The 20,958-nt window shown below is 35.5% G+C and overlaps 1 protein-coding gene across 1 annotated transcript in view; it reads right to left on the bottom strand.

Annotated features, from left to right (window-relative positions):
• Positions 1-20,958, bottom strand: part of CATSPERE (catsper channel auxiliary subunit epsilon) — a gene marked incomplete at its 3' end in the record, with an annotated part of 259,766 nt that overhangs the window by 199,790 nt on the left and 39,018 nt on the right. The window contains exon 5 of the mRNA XM_081221981.1: positions 12,025-12,095. Within this exon, the coding sequence (XP_081078107.1) occupies positions 12,025-12,095 (71 nt within the window). The remainder of the gene's footprint in view (positions 1-12,024; positions 12,096-20,958) is intronic.

Raw genomic sequence — 20,958 nt, 5'->3', positions numbered from 1 at the left:
TTCTACCTATGCAGAGACAGATGGGACACCTTGGGTATGATCTGGGCAGAACTGCAGAGATCACTGTCAGCACACACATGGGAGCAGCAGATCAAACCTGGCAGATGTCAGTGGGCACACTGGGTGATGTCACAAGAATACAGAGTGGACAAGCATTGAATCTTGGGCAGGCAGGCCCTGGCAGAGGACTCTAGCTAAGCAGAGACAACTGAAGAACATGGGGTATGACTAGGGGGAGCCTCAGAGCCCATTATCAGCATGTGTACACAGTGGTGGTGAGTCCAGATGTAGCAGACACTGTCAGTGTGCACACAGGGCTGCACCACAAGAACGTGGGGCTAGGCTCTAAATCTCAGGTGGACAGGCCCTGGACAGGAGTATATGGCAAGGAGCCACTCAGAGTGCCCTGGCTCCATCCACTCCACACCACAGCTTAGTGCCAAATCTGGCAGCCCTGCTCCCAGGCAGCAACACAGCCACCTCATTTAGAAAAGTAAAGACAAAAACCACATGATCATCTCAATAGGCACAGAGAAAGCATTTGACAAAATTCAGCATCCATTCGAGATAAAAACTCTCACCAAAGTGGGTATATGTGGAACATATTTCAATATAATAAAAGCCATTTATGACAAACTCACAGCCAACATAATGCTCAATGCTGAAAAGTTGAAACCCTTCCCACTAAAATCTGCAACAGGACAAGGATCCCCACACTCACCATTTCTCTTCAATATAGTATTGGATGTCCTACCCACAGCAATCAAACAAGAGACATAAATAAAAGATATCCAAGTTGGAAGGGAAGAAGTAAACTATCACTATCTGCAGATGACATGATACTCTATATAGAGAACCTTAAAGTCTCCCCACAAAAACTACTAGAACTAATAAATGAATTCAGCAAGGTAGCAGGACAAAAGATTAATATATAGAAATCTGTTGCATTTTTATACTAACAATGAAATATCAGAAAGAGAAAGTAAAAACACAATCCTGTTGAAAAATCTCATTAAAAAAATAGGAACAAACTTAACAAAGGAGGTGAAAAATCTATACATTGAAAACTATAAAACACTGATAAAGTAAATTGAAGATAATTTAAAGAAATGGAAATATAGCCCATGCTCTTGGATGGGAAGAGTTAATATTGTTAAAATGGCCATATTACCCAAAGCAATCTACAGATTTAGTGCAATCCCTATCAAAATACCCATGACATTTCTTCACAGAACTATAACAAATAATGCTAAAACTTATATGGAACCATAAAAGACCCAGAATTGCCAAAGTAATCCTGAGGAAAAAGAACAAAGCTGGAGGCATAACCCTCAGACTTCAGACTATCCTACAAAGCTACATAATCAAAACATATGGTATTGGCACAAAAACAGATGTGTAGATCAATGGATCAGAACAGAGATCTCAGAAACAAACCCACACACCTATGGTCAAATAATCTGTGACAAAGGAGGCAAGGATATATAATGGTGAAAAGGCAGTTTCTTCAACAAGTGGTATTGGGAAAACTGGACAGCTACATGTAAATCAATGAAATTAGAACACTCCCTCACACCATATTAAAAAATACCTGAAAATGGTTTAAAGACCTAAATATAAAATAGTACATCATAAAACTCCTAGAAGAGAACAGAGGCAGAACATTCTCTGACATAAATTGTACTAATGTTTTCTTAGATCAGTCTCCCAAGGCAAAAGAAATAAAAGCAAAAATAAACAAATGGGACCCAATTAAACTTAAAAGCTATTGCACAGCAAAGGAAACCATCAACAAAATGAAAAGACAACCTATGGAAAGGGAGAAATATTTGCAAATGATGCAACTGAGAAAGGGTTAATATCCAAAATATACAAGTGGTTCATACAACTCAATATAATAAAAACAAACAACCCAATCAAAAATTGGGCAAAAGACCTCTAAATAGACATTTCTCCAAAGAAGACATAGAGATGGCCAACAGGTACATAAAAGAGGCTGAATGCTGCTAATTATTAAGATAAATGCAAATCAAAACCACAATGAAGTATCACCTTACACTGGTCAGAATGGCTATCATCAAAAGCCTACAGTCAATAAATGCTGGAGAGGGTGTGGAAGAAAGGTAACCCTCCTAAATTGTTGGTGGGAATACAAATTGGTGCAGCCACTATGGAAAACAATATGGAAGTTCCTTGAAAAACCAAAAACAGAGCTACCATATGATCCAGCTATCCCACTCCTGGGTATATATCCAGAAAAGACAAAAACTCTAATTTGATACATGCACCCCAATGTTCATAGCAGCACTATTTACAATAGCCAATATATGGAAGCAACCTAAATGTCCACCAACAGAGGAATGGATAAAGAAGATGTGGTACATATATACAATGGAATATCACTCAGCCATAAAAAGAATGAATTATTGCCATTTGCAGCAATAATGGATGGACCTAGAGAATATTACACTTAGTGAAGTAAGTCAGAGAAAGACAAATATTATATTCCACTTATATGTGGAATCTATAAAATAATAAAGTGAATCTATATACAAAACAGAAACTAACTCACAGACATAGAAAATAAACTTATGGTTACCAAAGGGGAATGGGAAGCAGGTATAAATTAGGAGTATGGGATTAACATATACAAATTACTATACATAAAATAGATAAGCAACAAGGATTTACTGTATAGCACAGGGAACTATATTCAAAATCTATTAATAACCTATAATGGAAAATAATCTGAAAAAAATATATGCACATAAAACTAAATCATTTTGTTGTACACCTGAAACTAACACAATATTGTGTATCAACTATATTTCAATAAAAAATGAAAAGACAATCTGTTATATCTATAAGATGTTTCAACCACACAAACACCAGTTATAGTAGATACATACAAGATGAATAGAAGGGAGTAAAAGAATACCACTATGGAAAATAATCAATTCACAAAAGAACAGCAAGAGAGGAAGAAAGGAACAAATGGATACAAAAGAGCCGGAACATAATTAATAAAGCAGCATTAACAAGTCCTTATCTTAAAAAAATTACTTTAAATGTAAATCAAAAGGCATACAGTGGCTGTGTGGATAAATAAAAAACAAGACCCAACTATATGCTGCCTATAAAAGACTCACCTCAGCTTCAAGGACATATATAGGCTCAAAGTGAAGGGATGGTAAAACATATTCCAGGTAAATGAAAACAAACAAACAAAAGAGTGGGGATAGCTATACTTATATCAGGAAAAATAGACTTTAAGTAAAAATGTGTAACAAGAGACAAAGAAATTTAATATATAATGATAAATACCAATTATTCAAGAGGAAATAACCATTGTAAATATATATGCACCCAACATCAGAGCATCTAATATATTATGCAAAAACTAACAGATCTAAAAGGAGAAATACACAACAATATAATAATAGTAGAGGATTCCATTTTCAACAATGGATATATCATCCAGACAGAAAATCAATAAAGGAATGCTGTACTTGAACTATACTTTACACCAAATGGGCCTAAAGAACATTCCATCCAACAGCAGAACACACAGTCTTCTCAAGCACACATGGAACATTCTTCAGGAGAGATCAAATGTGAGGTAAAAACAAGTCTTAGCAAATTTTAAAAGATTTTAAAGATTTAAAAGAAATCATACCAAGTATCTTTTCTGATTTTTCTTCATCTTTTCATACCATGGTATGAAACTAGATCAATAAAAGAGAGAATACTAGAAAATTCACAAATATGTGTAAATTAAACAACACACTTCTGAACAACCAATGGGTCAAAGATGAAATAAAAAAGGAAAATTAAAAAAAATCTTAAAACAATGAAAATAAAAACACAACATAACAAAACTTATGGGATGGAGCAATAAAAGTTCAAGTCAAACAGGGATATTTATAGTGATAAATGCCCACACTCAGAAAAAAGAAAGACCTCAAATAAACAATATAACTTTATACCTGAAGAAAATAGAAAAAAAGAAAAAGAAAGAAACTAAATTCAAAGTTAGCAAAGGAGAGGAAATAACAGTGAAATAGAACAGAAACAAATGAGACCAAAAAAAGAAAAAAGAATAAAACTAAGAATTTTTTAAAGAGATAAACAAAATTGGCAAAACTTTAGCTAGACTACCTACAAAAAAAGAAAGAAGACTCAAATTATTGAAATCAGAAATGAAAATGAGAAAATCACTACCAATTCTACAGAAATTAAAAAAAAATCTTAAAAGACTACTATGAACAATTATAGGCCAAAATATCAGACAATCTAGTAGAAATGGATAAATTCCTAAAAATATATGACCTACCAAGAATAAATCATGAAGAAGCAGAGTATCAGACAAACCAGTTATGAGTCAGGAGCTTGAATCAGTAAGCAAAAATCACCCAACAAAGAAAAAGCCCAGTATTTGATGGCTTCATCAGTGAATTCTACCAAGCATTTAAAGAAGAATTGATACCAATTCTTTCCAAACTCTTCCAAAAAACTGAAGAGGAATGGATATTTCAAAACTCTTTTTGCAAGTGCAGCATTAGCCCAATATCAAAACCAGATAAGGGCACTACAAGAAAAGAAAACTACAGGCCAACATCCCTGATGAATACAGATCCAAATATTCTCAGTGACATACTAGCAAACCAAATTCAACAGCATATTGAAAGGATCATACATGATGATCAAGTGAGATTTGTCCCTGGAATGCAATATATGAAAATAAATCAATGTTATAACCACATTAATAGACTGAAAGACAAAAATCATTTGATCTTCTCAATTCACACAGAAAAAGTGTTTGACAAAATACATTATCCTTGATTGATAAAAACCCTCAACAAATTGGATATAGAAAGAACATACTTCATCATAATAAAGGCAAGATATGACACACCACAGCTAACATCTACTCAGTCATGAAAGGTTGAAAACTTTTCCTTTAAGGTCAGGAACAAGAAAAGGGCACTCATTCTCACCATTTCTATTCAACATAATAACTGAAGTCCTAGAGAAAGCAAGCAGGCAAGAAAAAGAAAAATAAGGCATCAGAATTGGAAAGAAAGAAGTAAAATTTTCTGTTTGTTGATGATATAATCTTGTATATAGAAAATCCTAAAGAGTCCACCCTAAAATTGTTAGAACTAATCAATAAATTCAGGAAAGTTGCAGCATACAAAATCAACATGCAGAAATCAGTTGCATTTCTATATACTAATGATAAACTATCTGAAAAAGAAATAAAGAAAGCAACAATAGCAACACAAATAATAAAATACGTAGGAATAAATTTAACCATGGAAGTGAAAGATCTATATACAAAAAATTATAAGACATTGATGAAAGAAACTGAGGAACACTTAAATAAATGGAAAAATATCCCATGTTCATGGATTAGAAGAGCTAATATTGTTAAAATGTTCATACTACCCAAAACCTTCTACAGAGTCAATGAAATTCGTATCAAATATCCAACGGAATTTTCACAGGAATAGAAGAAACAATTCTGAAATACGTATGGAACCCCAAAGACCCCAAAGAGTCAAAGCAATCTTGAGAAAGAACAAAGCCAGAGGCATCACATTTCCTGATTTCAAAGTACAATACAAATCTATAGTAATCAAAACGGTATGGTACTGGCATTAAAATAGATACATGGAGCAATGGAACAGAATAAGGGCCCAGAATTAAACCCTCACAAATATGGTCAACTAATGTTTGACAAGGGCACCAAGAACAGGATATGGGCAAAGAATAATCTTGAAGAGATAGTGTTGGAAAAATTGGATATCCATATGCAAAACAATGGAACTGGATCCTTACCATATACCACTCAAAAGATCAACTCAAGGACTTCCCTGGTAGTGTAGTGGTTAAGAATCTGCCTGCCAATGCAGGGGACAAGGGTTTGAGCCCTGGTCTGGGAAGATCCCACATGCCGCGCAGTAACTAAGCCCATGCGCCACAACTACTGAGCCTGTGCTCTAGATCCCGTGAGCCACAACTACTGAGCCCGTGCGTCACAACTACTGAAGCCCACACACCTAGAGCCCGTGCTCCACAACAAGAGAAGCTACCGCAATGAGAAGCCCACAGACCACAACAGAGTAGCCCCCACTCGCCGCAACTAGAGAAAGCCTGTGCACAGCAACAAAGACCTAACACAGCCAAAAATAAATAAATTTTAAAAACTCAACTCAAAATGGACTGAGAACTTAAATATTATACCCCAAACTGTGAAACTCTTAGAAGAAAACATAGGGAAGAATCTCTTTGATATCAGGCTTAGTAATGAGTTTTTGTATATGACATCAAAAGCACAAGCAACAAAAGTAAAAATCAAAAAGTGAGAATACATTAAACTAAAATGTTTCTGCACAGCAAAGGAAGCAGATGAATAAGTTCTGGGGATCTAATGTACAGCATGGTGACTACAGTTAAAAATAATATATAATAAAAAGAAAAGGGCTTCCCTGGTGGCGCAGTGGTTGAGAGTCCGCCTGCCGATGCAGGGGACACGGGTTCGTGCCCCGGTCTGGGATGATCCCACATGCCGCGGGGTGGCTGGGCCCGTGAGCCATGGCCGCTGGGCCTAAGCTTCCGGAGCCTGTGCTCCGCAACGGGAGAGGCCACAACAGTGAGAGGCCCACATACAGCAAAAAAAAAAAAAAAAAAAAAAAGAAAGACAGAGAAGATACTGGTATTAGGTTAGTGAAGGAATGAGAGAGTTTTAAGAAGAAATAAGTGATACCCAGCATTAAATGTGGTACAGAAATCAAACAGTAAAAGGACTAAAAAAATCCCATTAAACTTTCAGTAACATTGCCAAAGCAGTTTAAGTGGATAGACAGATAGTAGGTAGAGAGTACTGGGATAGACTGATGAAGCAGAACATTGTTACAGTGAATTTGAAAAAGATGATTCCTTTTCTGTATTCTAATCCTAGGGGAGGGAGAGAATAAAGCAACAGAGTTTAGATGCTAATACAGTACCTGATCCATTAATTCTCTTCCCTCTGGTCAGAATTCTGGTTTGTGGGCAGAGTCAATAGGTTAGGAAAGCCCAGGCAAGAGAGGCAGTGCTCACCAGGGCCTTGTACTTGAGGTTTAATGCTTTGCAGTCTCTGTCTTGAAATTCTTAATAAATGTATCTTTGAACTTGTGGTTTGTATGTGAAGTATGATAGGAAAATGAAGCATGCACTTGGAGGTTTGGCTCATGCAGTACTGTCTCCTATTACTTATCTTCCCCATGGGACAGGCTCTTGGCCACCCACTCATTATGCCCTGGCACCTTGGGTCCTGCCTGGCCTTCCCCTTCTCACTCCTTGTCCTGAAAACTAGTTCTGGGCTCAGGTATGAGGAGGGTCAGCATAGGGTGTTTCAGTCCTGTGACATCTTGAAGTAAGGCATGCCAGCAATTGTCCTCCCTGTATCCCAGCTAGCAAAATTATAGTGTGGCTGATGGAGGCCTCACCTAGGCAGGGATGAGATTCTTACCCACCCCCAATACAGGTACCAAAGGTGTCACAGTGCAGAGGTTGCAATATCCTTGGGGGTTGCCTATCAGCTATGGGTTGAGGTGGTAGGTCCACCATAAGGGAAGATGTCTGGTTTGACTTCTTCATACCCCACCCCTGGCTGAAGTATTATATGTCAGTCCAATGACTGTTGAGAGGGAAAATTGAGCAGCTAATGGGCTGCACACACGCTAAGCCTGGTGACTATATGAGCTTGCACTTGACCCAAGAGTATTCTCATGTCCAAGGGAGCATGACATTATATTCCAAATAAAAAGTGCCATGACGGGTAGAGAGTAACCACAGAAGAAAGGAAAAGCTTTATATTTAATACTTTTTATGGTATTTTTCCCTTGGCTTTTGAACCAGAGGCCCTCCATATTCATTTTGTACTGCACCCAACAGATTACACAGCAAGTTATGGATGCAATAATGCAGAAATGGTAGAATATAATATACAATGGTACTTTACTCTAGATAGTAGGATTTTAGGAATTAAAAACTTTAAACACAGATGATGAGAGAACTAGAAAATTGAAAGAAACATTTGAAAAAATAGTCTAGAATGAGTCATGGGAAATAAAACAATAGGAAATATGAAAAGATTTGAAGCATCAGGAAGGACCGAATGAAATGGTGGCATGTTTCTATTATGGAAATTTAAAAAGAAGGAAGAAAGAGAATGAGAGAAAACCAGGATTTGAAAAGATAGTAACTGAATTTTCAGAATTGATGAAAGGCTTTAATCTTCAGATTCAGGAAGTATAATAAATCAAAAGTAGGATAAGTATAAAGAAACTTACAATAGCAAAGGTTGTATAGCTCAATAGGTAAGGTTGAACTTCTTAAAACAGCTACAGAGAAAATAATGATTACCTAAAGAAGGAAAAACCATTAGACAGAGAGCAGACTTCTCAACTGCAATGGCAGAAGCCAGAAGTCAATGAAAAATAATTCTAAGGCCTTGAAAATCAAAGGTTAAAGATACATGAACATATTAATATAAGACAGAACATAAGTTGAAAAGCATTACAAGTGAGAAACAAGGTCACTACAAACAAAGTTTCAATTCTCAAAAAAATCTTAATAATTCTAAAGTTATATGCACCTAAAATATAAACTCAAATAAAAAGCAAAAATTTAGATACCTACAAGGAAAAGTGACGTATCTACCATCATAGTGGGAAATTTTAGCCAATATCAAGTCAACAATGAGTCAAATAAGTACACAAGACTTTGAACAGTACACTTAACACACCTGATCTACTGGAAATAATAGCATACTTCATCCAACAATACAAAAATATATTTTCTTTAGGTATACATGAGAAATTTATAAAATTTGACTACGTGCTAAGCCAAAGATTTGATTCTAACACTTTTGTGATCACAATACAATTAGGTTAGAATTCAATAACAAAACAATAATTTAAAAGACTCATGTCTGTAAATTTAAAAATGCATTTCTAAACAACTCATTGGTCAAACAAATTGTAGCAGTTACTAGACAATTATTTCTGAGCAATAATGAAAAATTACAATTATGAGATATTCCACTATTTGTTGATGCAACTATAGAGGTACTTAGAAGAAATTTTATTTCCTTAAACACATACATTCGAAAAAAAAGGAAGTCTTAAGCCTAGTAGGCTAAATAACTAATTCAAAAATTTTAGAAAAACAAACTCAAAAAAAGAAATAATGTAAAAAACAAATTGAGATGAAATAGACAACAATACAAAAGCTCAATAAAGCCAAAAGATTTTTCTTTGAAAAGACTAATAAAATAGAAATATCTCTAGGAAGAAGAACAAGGAAATAGAAGGAAGGCACAAATAAAAATATTAGAAATGATAAAAGAGAGGCATACCTACAATTACTTCAGAGATTAAACAAATATAAGAGGATATTATGCACAACTTTATGACATTAAAATTGATACTAAAATTGCTTGCTGAAGACATGGATGAATTCCTGGAAATAAAATACTACAAAAATGGATTTTATAAGAATTAGAACTCCAAAATAGGATTTTAATCATTAAAGAAATTGGGTTAATAGTTATAAAATTTCCCCCCCCCACTCAAAAAATCCAGGTCCAGGTAGGTTTCTATGCAAGTTTCCATCCAATATTCAAGGAACATATATTTCCAATCTTATACAAAATCTCTCAGAGAACAGAAAGGAACAACTCATCCTAACTTACATGATGAGTCTAGCATAGCCTTGATATCAAAAGAGGAAAAGGATAGTACAAGGGGAGTAAAACCACAGTCTAATCTAACTCATGTATATTCGCACACACAAAAAAAACTAAATAATATTAGCAAATGGAATCTGTCAATGAATATGAAAGTTAATTCATCAAGACCAAGTTGGCTTATTCCAGAAACACAAGGTTAGTTTAATATGGAAATATTAATAACTATTATCCATCAGATTAACATAGTAAAAGAGAAAAACAGTATGAACTTTTATGTGGAAGAGAAAAAAACTTTGAATAAATTTCAACACCAATTCATAAAAAAATTCACAGCCACCTTGGAATAAAAGGGACCTTCCTTAACCAGGTAAAGTTTAACTCATAACCTGTAACAAATATTATACAAAATAGTGAAATGATGAGAGCCTTCCTTTTAAGATCAGGAATAAAATAAGGAGACCTGCTATCACCCTTCTAAGAAACATTGTATTTGATGTTCTAGACATGCAGTAAGAATAAAAGGAATGGAAACCATACTTATCAGAAAGAAAAACAAAATCATCATTATTTGCAAGTAATCTGATTTTTTTAAATTCCAAGATAATATATAAATAAATTATCACAATATAAGAGTTTAGCAATGTTGCTGAATGCATAAATCAACATTCAAAAGTAAATTGTATTCTACACAACAGGAATAACTGGTTAGAAATTGTAATTTAAAAAATTTGACTATAATAGCAAAAAAAAAGTACCTAGGAATAAGTCTAATAAAAATGTCCTGGAACCTTTATTAAAAATTACAAAATCTTATTGGTAGACATGTAAAAAGACCTAAGTAAATGGAGGGTTATATATTATTCAGGAGTAGAAAGACACCCCAAATTGATTAAAATATTTAGACAAATTATAAAAATCCCAGCTAAGGTTTTTGTAGAATTTGACAAACCAATTGCAAAAATTTATAGGAAGGAAAAATAAGCCCATGATATAGCTAAGAAATTCCTGAAGGAGGACAAGAGTTGGGGTCAGGGTGGGGTGGGTAATTGTACTATCACTTCTCAAGATTTAAAAAATAAAGTTATAGTAATACAGATAATGCAGCATCTGTTCAAGTGTAGACAAATATATCAGCTAATCCATTTGTGGTTAACTAAAGCTAAATACTCTTAAAACACATTAATTACTTTTCTTTTGCATTACTTACAGAACCTTGCTTCTTGGTAAGACTCGGGGAGAGTGGCAGTAATTCAGAGAAGAATGGGTAAATGTGTACTCCTGGTGGGGCTTGCTGAAATCTAGCTATCAGGACTTTCAATTCAAAGGTTACACATAAACTGCAGAGCCGTCTGACTTTAAGGGACCACGTAAACCAGGACAGTGAAATTATCGGCAACAATTATGCTTTACTGAAGACACAAGTATTCTGATAGGTTCTGTTTGGGTCATATGGCCATCCTCAACTAATTGCTGTGGCCAATGAAATGTGGGGTTGTGGAGGTAGTACCACATAAATCACATGAACTTAATAATTTCACCACAGAATAGGGGAGGGATGGTTCCCTCAAAGGAAGGGATGTTAAGTAGATAAAAAGAATTAGGTACATTACAGTCATCTGGAGAGCAGGGACCACATAAGACAGTTCTTTTTATCCTATACAGTGCTTAGGATATGCTTGGACTATGATACCAAAAACAAAAACAAAAACAAAACTCTGACTCATTGATGCATTTTACTTATTGATTTTATAATGCTATTAACTATTTTTTCTTGTACCAGTTTTTCCTTCTTAGTTATATTCATTCAACATCATGTTAAAAAGAGTTTGAAGAGCTATCTAAAAAAACAAGAGTGCTTTTGGAATATAATGTATACAATGGAAACAGAAGAAGCCTGTAATCTGAAAAACCAGAGTCAATTTCCAATGCTATCTTTTAGTAGCTGCATATTTTTCCAAATTATTTAACCTATCCAAGCTTACAATCCCTCATTTATAATAAAGATAGTAATACTTACATTTAACTGGTAATTATGAAAACTGACATAGCTAATTTACATAAAGTATGACCATGTAGAAGCAGTATATGTTCAAATAGTGGTTGCTATTGTTATTTTTACTGTTTGTTCTTCACTATTAGTTGGGCATTAGTTGGGTACATTTGAGGATATCTTGATTGGTGAATAAAAGCTTATATGGAAACTATAATGCAGATAATCAATTTGTGGTTAACTAAAGCTAAATACTCTTAAAACACATTAATTACCTTTCTTCTGCATTACTTACATAACCTTATAATACCACAGAAAGCAAGTATGAGAACTGTCCACAGATAAATAGCGTTCTTCTTCTAAATCCTAAAAGAAAATGCAAAAGAAACTATGATAAATTTAGATGACTGATTGCTTCTATTATATTTGTCTTTGTGAAATTATATATATACATCTTTTCACATATTATATATATATATATATTTTTTACCCCCAGTTCCTAATATTTGGTCTTTGACCCTGGTTCCTGACACCTAACTCCTAACACTTTTTAATTTCCTGAGTAATAGGAACATCTGGCACAGAGCCCCTAAATTCCTTTTGTTCTAATGAGGTAACTCTTGGTGGGCTCCTGGCTGGGAAATGATCACTGGAAAAACCAACCCATGGTTAAAAGCTTGGAACTTTCAGCTCAGCCTCCCATTCTCAGCTCAGCCTCCCATTCTCAGCTCAGCCTCCCCCCATTCTCTGGAGAGTGGAGAAGGGCTGGAAAATGAGTCAATAATCAATCATGCCTACTTGATGAAGTCTCCATAAAAATCCTTAAAGTACGAGAGTAAGAGAGCTTCCAGGTTGGTGGACACATCCACATGCCAGCAGGTGATGTACCCAACTGCACAATGACAGAAGTTCCTGTACTCAGAACCCTTCTGAACCTTGCCCTATGTACTTCTTGACCTTGTTGTTCATCTGGATCCTTTTACCATATTCTTTATTTTAACCAGTAAATGTGTTTCCCTGAGTTCTGCGAGTTGTTTAGCAAATTACTGAAATTGAGGAGAAAGTTATGGGAACCTGGATTTATCACCAGTTAGTCAGAAGTATAGGTGACAACCAGGGATTTAATATTGGCAACTGAAGTGGGTGCAGTCTTGTGGGACTGAGCCCTTAACTTGTGGGATGTGACATTAACTCTAGGTAGATATTGCTGGAACTTTGAATGGTAGTACCCCCAGCTGATATAGGAGAATTGGTCAATGTTGAACCACCACCCACCCCCCCGACCAATATCTGGACACAGAAGTGTTCTCTGCAACTGTACAAAGGAAAACTGAATTTTCCTCAAAAGTCTTCTTCAATGAAACACAACTCAATTAATTTTCTTGTTTAATTGTTCTCAACAAGAGATGAATTTGCTTGCAAAGAAGTGTTTGGCAATGCTTGGAGACATTCTTTGGTTGTTTTAACTGAGGCCTTTTGAGTGCATTTCAAAAATCACACATACCTCCTTAAAGGCTGTAAGGTCTGAGCACTATATATAAATGACAAATATATTCCTATATATACATATATTAGTGTGTACATATTTTTTACATAACATTACACATTTATGTGGACTTCCAACACATAACAAAAGGGAGAGAAATCCTTTACTTCCTCAGGAATTGTGTTCATGAAACTGGGAAACACACAAACTCAAAAAGCCAATTTCAAATATTTTTCAATCTACAGGGATTGAATTGTGAACTACTATATTCATCTGGCCTCTCCCACTTCACCCTGTCTACATGTTCCCTGAAAATACAGGTTACTAAGTAAAAGGAAAGCAACAGAACTTAGAGAAACACTTTACTCATGGGAAAAAATAAAAGTAAAAAGAAGGCACAAGCCCCAAAGTAAAGGTAGGACTTGTCACATGAAGTCTTTACACAGCAATGGCTTTAGATACACTTATGTGGGAACATCAACTATAAGGTGTGTGGGCAGTACTTTGTTATGAACTAGTACGGTGCCATTGCTTTAAAATTCCTTATTGTTAGGGGTGGAGTGAAGATGGTGGAGTAGGAGGACACATCTACTAGGTGCTGGTGGAGGACCTCAGACACCAAAGGGGACAGGAGGATTCCCCACGTCACCAGGTAGGACAGGGAAGGAAGGAGTGGGGGGAAGAAAAGTTGGAGGTAGGATGGGACTGGCACCCTTGAGGGAGGCTGGGGGAGGGGAGAGGTTCCTACACTCAGAGGGGTCCACTTATGGCATGCGGATTGATGTGGACGGAGAGGGACCTTCTGGGGATTGGGGGATCAGAGGGGAGCGCGGCCAGCATCTCCCCTGCCACTTGCACCCTGGCAAGCCTCCTGGGGTACTGGGCCTGAATCCCACATGGTCCCCTCTGACTGGTCAGATCCTGGGCCTAAGCACCCCTGCTGAGGCCTCTTCCAGACGCACAGGTCCTGGACCTAACCCCCACCCCTCAACTAAGGGCTTTTCTGGCTGCACTGGTCCCATGTCTAAGCCCCACTGCCTGCTAATGCTTTTTCTGTCTGCTCAGGTCCTGGGTCTGAGCCCCATAGCCCCCAGGGCTCCTCCAGCTTTTTCAAAAAAAATTCTTACTTTTTAATCTTATTTTTTATTTTATTTTTTCATTTTAAAAATTATATATATATATATATATATATATTTTTTTTTTTTTTTTTGCTGTTTTGGTTCTGTTTTGTTTTGTTGTGGTGATTTCATTTTTATTTTTATTTTTTCTAATGTATTTTTAATTTTCTAATTTTATTTTATTTTTTATTTATTGTTATTCTGCTTTTTTTTTGTTTGTTGCCTTTTTTTTCTTTTTTTGCCGCACTGCGTAGCTTGCAGGATCTTGCCTGAGCTCCTGTGGTGTGTGTGTGGAGTCCAAAACACTGGAGTAACAGAGAAGCTCAGATCCCAAGGAATGTTAAGTGGTGTAAATTCTCCCAGAGGTCTTCATCTCAGCACCAAGACCCAGCTCCAACCAAGTGCCTGCACACTCCAGTGTTGGATGCCTCAGGCAAAACAACCAGCACAACAGGAACACAGCCCCACAGTTCAAAAAAAAAAAAAAAAGAAAAAAACGAGATGACTAAAAATATGTTATAGATCAAGGAGCAAGGTAAAAACTTATAAGACCAAATAAATGAAGAGAAAATAGGCAACCTACCTGAAAAATAATCCAGAGTAATGATAGTAAAGATGATCCAAAATCTTGGAAATAGATGGAGCCATGGATTGAGAAAATACAAGAAATGTGTAACAAGGACTTAGAAGAACTAAAGCACAAACAAACAGGGATGAACAACACAATAACTGAAATGAAAAGAAGGAATCAATAGCAGAATAACTGAGGCAGAAGAATGGATAAGTGACCTGGAAGATAGAATGGTGGAAATAACTGCTGAAGAGCAGCATAAAGAAAAAAGAATGAAAAGAAATGAGGACAGTCTCAGGGACCTCTAGGACAACATTAAATGCCCCATATTCGAATTATAGTGGTCCTAGAAGGAGAAGAGAAAGAGAAAGAGAAAAGGTCTGAGAAAATTTCTGAAGAGATTAGAATCAAAAACTTCCCTAAGATGGGAAAAGAAATAGCCACCCAAGTCCAGGAATTGCAGAGTCCATACAGGATAAACCCAAGGAGAAACACACCAAGACACATATTAATCAAACTAAGAAAAATTAAATTCAAAGAAAAAAAATTAAAAGCAGCAAGGGAGAAGCAACAAATAGCATACAAGGGAATCCCCATAAGGTTATCAGCTGCTTTTACACAGAAAATCTGCAGACCAGAAGGGAGTGGCAGGATACATTTAAAGTGATGAAAGGGAAAAATCTACAATGAAGATTACTCCACCCAGCAAGGATCTCATTCAGATTCAACAGAGAAATCAAAAGCTTTACAGATAAGCAAAAGCTAAGAGAATTCAGCACCGCAAAACAAGCTTTACAACAAATTCTAAAGAAACTTCTCTAGGCGGGAAACACAAGAGAAGAAAAAGACCCACAAAAACAAATGCAAAACAATTAAGAATATGGTAATAGGAATATACATATTGATAATTACCTTGAATGTAAATGGATTAAATTCTCCAACCAAAAGACCCAGACTGGCTGAACGGAAACAAAAACAAGACCCATGTATATGCTGTCTACAAGAGACCCACTTCAGACCTAGGAACACATACAGACTGAAAGTGAGGGGATGGAAAAAGATATTCCATGCAAATGAAAATTGAAAGAAAGCTGGAGTGGCAATACTCATATCAGATAAAATAGACTTTAAAATAAAGACTGTTACAAGAAACAGGGAAGGACACTATATAATGATCAAGGGATCAATCCAAGAATAAGATATAACAATTATAAATATTTATGCACCTGTCATAGGAGCACCCCAATACATAAGGCAAATGCTAACAGCCATAAAAGGGGAAATCAACAGCAACACAATAATAGTGGGGACTTTAACACCCCACTTACACCAATGGACAGATCATCCAAACAGAAAATGAATAAGGAAACACAAGCTTTAAGTGACACAATAGAACAGATAGATTTCATTGATATTTATAGGACATTCCACCCAAAAGCAGCAGAATACACTTTCGTCTCAAGTGTATACGGAACATTCTCCAGGATAGATCACATCTTAGCTCACAAATCAAGCCTTGGTAAATTTATGACAATTGCAATTATATCAAGCATCCTTTCGGACCACAACTCTGAGATTAGAAATCAATTACAGTAAGAAACTGTAAAAAACATAAACACATGGAGGTTAAACAGTACACTACTAAATAACCAAGAATTCACTGTAGAAATCAAAGATTAAATTAAAAAATACATAGAAACAAATGACAGTGAAAACACAATGACCCAAAACCTATGGAATGCAGCAAAAGCAGTTCTAAGGGGAAGTTTATAGCAATTCAATCTCACCTCGGGAAACAAGAAAAATCTCAAATAAACAATCTAACCTTACACATAAAGCAACTAGAGAAAGAAGAAGAACAACAACAACAAAAAAAAACCCCAAAGTTAGTAGAAGGAAAGAAATCATAAAGATCAGAGCAGAAATAAATGAAATAGAAATGAAGAAAACAATAGCAAAGATCAACAAAACTAAAAGTTGGTTCTTCAAGAAGATAAACAAAATTGATAAACCTAGCCGGACTCATCAAGAAAAAAAAGGGAGAGGATTCAAATGAATAAAATTAGAAATGAAAAAAGAGAAATTACAACTGACAGCACAGAAATACAAAGGATCATAAGAGACTACTACAAGCAACTATATGCGAAGAAAATGGACAACTTGGAAGAAATGGACAAATTCTCAGACAGGTACAAACTTTCAAGACTGAACCAGGAAGAAATAGAAAATATAAACAGACAATCACAAATAGTGAAATTGAAACTGTAATTAAAAATCTTCCACCAAACAAAAGTCCAGGACCATATGGCTTCACAGGACAATTCTATCAAACATTTAGAGAAGAGCTAACACCCATCTTTCTGAAACTCTTCCAAAAGATTGCAGAGGGAGGAACACTCCCAAACTCATTCTATGAGGCCACCCTGATACCAAAACCAGATAAAGATATCACAAAAAAAGAAAATTACAGACCAATATCACTGATGAACATGGACGCAAAAATCCTCAACAAAATACTAGCAAACAGAATCCAACAACACATTAAAAAGATCATACACCATGACCAAGTAGGATTTATCCCAGGGATGCAAGGATTCTTCAATATATGCAAGTCAATCAATGTGATACACCATATTAACAAATTAAAGAATTAAATTACTAATAATAAAATAAAATTTAATTTTAAAATTAAATTTAATAATTAAATTATTGTCTCAATAGATGCAGGAAAAGCTTTTGACAAAATTCAACACCCATTCATGATAAAAACTCACCAGAATGTAGGCATAGAGGGAACCTACCTCAACATAAAAGGCCATATATGACAAACCCACAACAAAAATCATTCTCAATGGTGAAAAACTAAAACCATTTCCTCTAAGATCAGGAAAAAGACAAGGGTGCCCACTCTCACCACTATTACTCAAGATACTTTTGGAAGTTCTAGCCACAGGAGTCAGAGAAGAAAAAGAAATGAAAGGAATCCAAATCGTAAAAGAAGAAGTAAAACTGTCACTGTTTGCAGATGACATGATAGTATAGATAGAAAATCCTAAAAATGCTACCAAAAAGCTACTAGAGCTAATCAATGAATCTGGTAAAGTAGCAGGATACAAAATTAATGTACAGAGATCTCTTGCATTCCTATACACTAACAATGAAGAATCTGAAAGAGAAATTAAGGAAACAATCCCAGTTACCATTGCAACAACAACAACAAAAAATATCTAGGAATAAACCTACCTAAGGAGGCAAAAGACCTGTACTCAGAAAACTATGAAACACTGATGAAAGAAATCAAAGATGACACGAACGTATGGAGAGACATACCATGTTCTTGGATTGGAAGAATCAATATTGTGAAAATGACTATACCACCCAAAGCAATCTACAGATTCAATGCAATCCCTATCAAATTAGCAATGTCATTTTTCACAGAATTAGAACAAAAAATTTTACAATTTATATGGAAACACAGAAGACCCTGAATTAGCCAAAACAATTTTGGGAAAGAAAAACAGAGCTGGAGGAATCAGACTCCCTGACTTCAGACTCTACTACAAAGCTACAGTCATCAAAAGAGTATGGTAGTGGCACAAAAACAGAAGTACAGATCAAGGGAAAAAACAGAAAGCTCAGAGATAAACCCATGCACCTGTGGTCACCTAAGCTACAACAAAGGAGGCAAGAATACACAATGGAAAAAAGACAGTCTCTTCAATAAGTGGTGTTGGGAAAACAGGACAGGTACATGTGAAAGAATGAAATTAGAACACTCCCTAACACCATACACAAAAGTGAACTTAAAATGGATTAAAGACCTAAATGTAAGACTGGACACTATAAAACTCTTAGAAGAAAACATAGGCAAAACCCTCTTTGACATAAATCACGGCAAGATCCTTTTTGACCCACCTCCTAGAGTAATGAAAATAAAAACAAAAATAAACAAATGGGACCTAATGAAACTTAAAAGCTTCTGCACAGCAAAGGAAACCATAAACAAGATGAAATGACAACCCTCAGAAGGGGAGAAAATATTTGCAAAGGAAGCAATGGATAAAGGATTAATCTCAAAAATATACAAACAGCTCATGAAGCTCAATATCAAAAAACCAAACAACCCAATAAAAAAAGGGGAGAAGATATAAATAGACATTTCTCCAAAGAAGACATACAGATGGCCAAGAGGCATGTGAAAAGATGCTCAACATCACTATTTACTAGAGAAATGCAAGTCAAAACTACAATGAGCTACTGGTCAAATGAGCATCATTGAAAAATCCACAAACAGTAAATGCTGGAGAGGGTGTGGAGAAAAGGGAACACTCTTGCACTCTTGGTGGGAATGTAAATTGATACAGCCACTATGGAGAACAGTATCGAGGTCCCTTAAAAAACTAAAAATAGAACTACCATATGACCCAGCAATCCCACTACTGGGCATATACCCTGAGAAAACCATAATTCAAAAAGAGTCCGTACCACAATGTTCATTGCAGCACTATTTACAATAGCCAGGACATGGAAGCAACCTAAGTGTCCATTGACAGATGAATGATAAAGAAGATGTGGTACATATATACAATGGACTATTACTCAGCCATAAAAAGAAACAAAATTGGGTCATTTTTAGAGATGTGGATGGACCTAGAGTGTGTCATACAGAGTGAAGTAAGGCAGAAAGAGAAAAACAACTATATATTGCATATATGTGGAATCTAGAAAAATGGTACAGATAAATCTATTTGCAGGGCAGGAATAGAGATGGAGACGTAGAGAATGCACATGTGGACATGGGGGAGAAGAGGGGGTGGGATGAACTGGGAGATTTAGATTGACATATATACACTACCATGTGTAAAATAGATAGCTAGTGGGAACCTTCTGTATAGCACAGGGAGCTCAGCTCGGTGCTCTGTGATGACCTAGTTGGGTAGGATGGGTGGGAGAGAGGTCCAAGAGGGAGGGGATACATGTATACATATAGCTGATTCCCTTCGTCATACAGCAGAAACTAACGCAACATTGTAAAGCAATTATATTCCAATAAAAAATTCCTTATTATTATTATTATTATTATTGACTAGAGAGGATTCAACATTATTCTTATTTATTTGCATTCACATAGCTTTCCTGAATTGAAGAAAATATAGTGGAATACAAATAAATCTCCTAGAAATGGCTCTTTAATTGTTGATATTGTCATAGGAATATATGATCTGAGACCCACTTATCTGGGAGTACTGTTATCATTAAGGTGGTAACTGGGGCTTTAATATATTTATTAATAAAAAAGCTAATGTAAAAATCATATATGGTGATCTCCTCTTATCCATGGGGGATATATTCCAAGACCCCCAGTGCATGGTTGAAACTGCAGATAGTACCAAATCAGCCCTATATATACTGTTTTTTCCTGTACATACATACCTATGATAAAATTTAATTTGTAAATTAAGCACAGTAAGAGATTAACAACAACAATAATAAAGTAAAATAATTATACCAATATGATCTTTTTTCTTTCCTAATTTAGTCAAAAACTTTCACCTTTTCACTTAAAGGAAGCACTTAATTGCTTCTCTTTGGCATATCTGAATTGTCATAATCACTGTTCTTGCACTTTTGTGGCTATTATTGAGTAATATAAGGGTTACCTTCACACAAGCATTGCATTATCACAAAAATAGATCTGATAACTGGGACAGCTACTAAGTAACTAATGGGTAGGATATGCTAGACAAAGGAATGATTCATGTCCCAGGTAGGATGGAGCGGGACGGCATGATAATTCATCATGCTACTCAGAACAACTGCAATTTAAAGCTTGTGAATTGTTTATTTCTAGAATTTCCCATTTAAGTTTGTTGGACCACAGTTGACCGTGGGTAACTGAAAGCACAGAAGGTGTAACCATGGATAAGTGGGGAACTACTATATCAGTTCATAACATAATTTGCTATGAGATACATCTAAAAATTAATGATATATTGACAATAATTTTAAAATATCTCTTATTTATAGTTACAACTCAACTATTTAAAACAGGTT

Source organism: Mesoplodon bidens (assembly GCF_964165515.1).
Source record: "Mesoplodon bidens genome assembly, chromosome: 2".
In the NCBI taxonomy this organism is placed as follows: domain Eukaryota; kingdom Metazoa; phylum Chordata; class Mammalia; order Artiodactyla; family Ziphiidae; genus Mesoplodon; species Mesoplodon bidens.
Note: the sequence above shows the minus strand (reverse complement) of the source record. Positions and strands in the feature narration are given on the sequence as shown.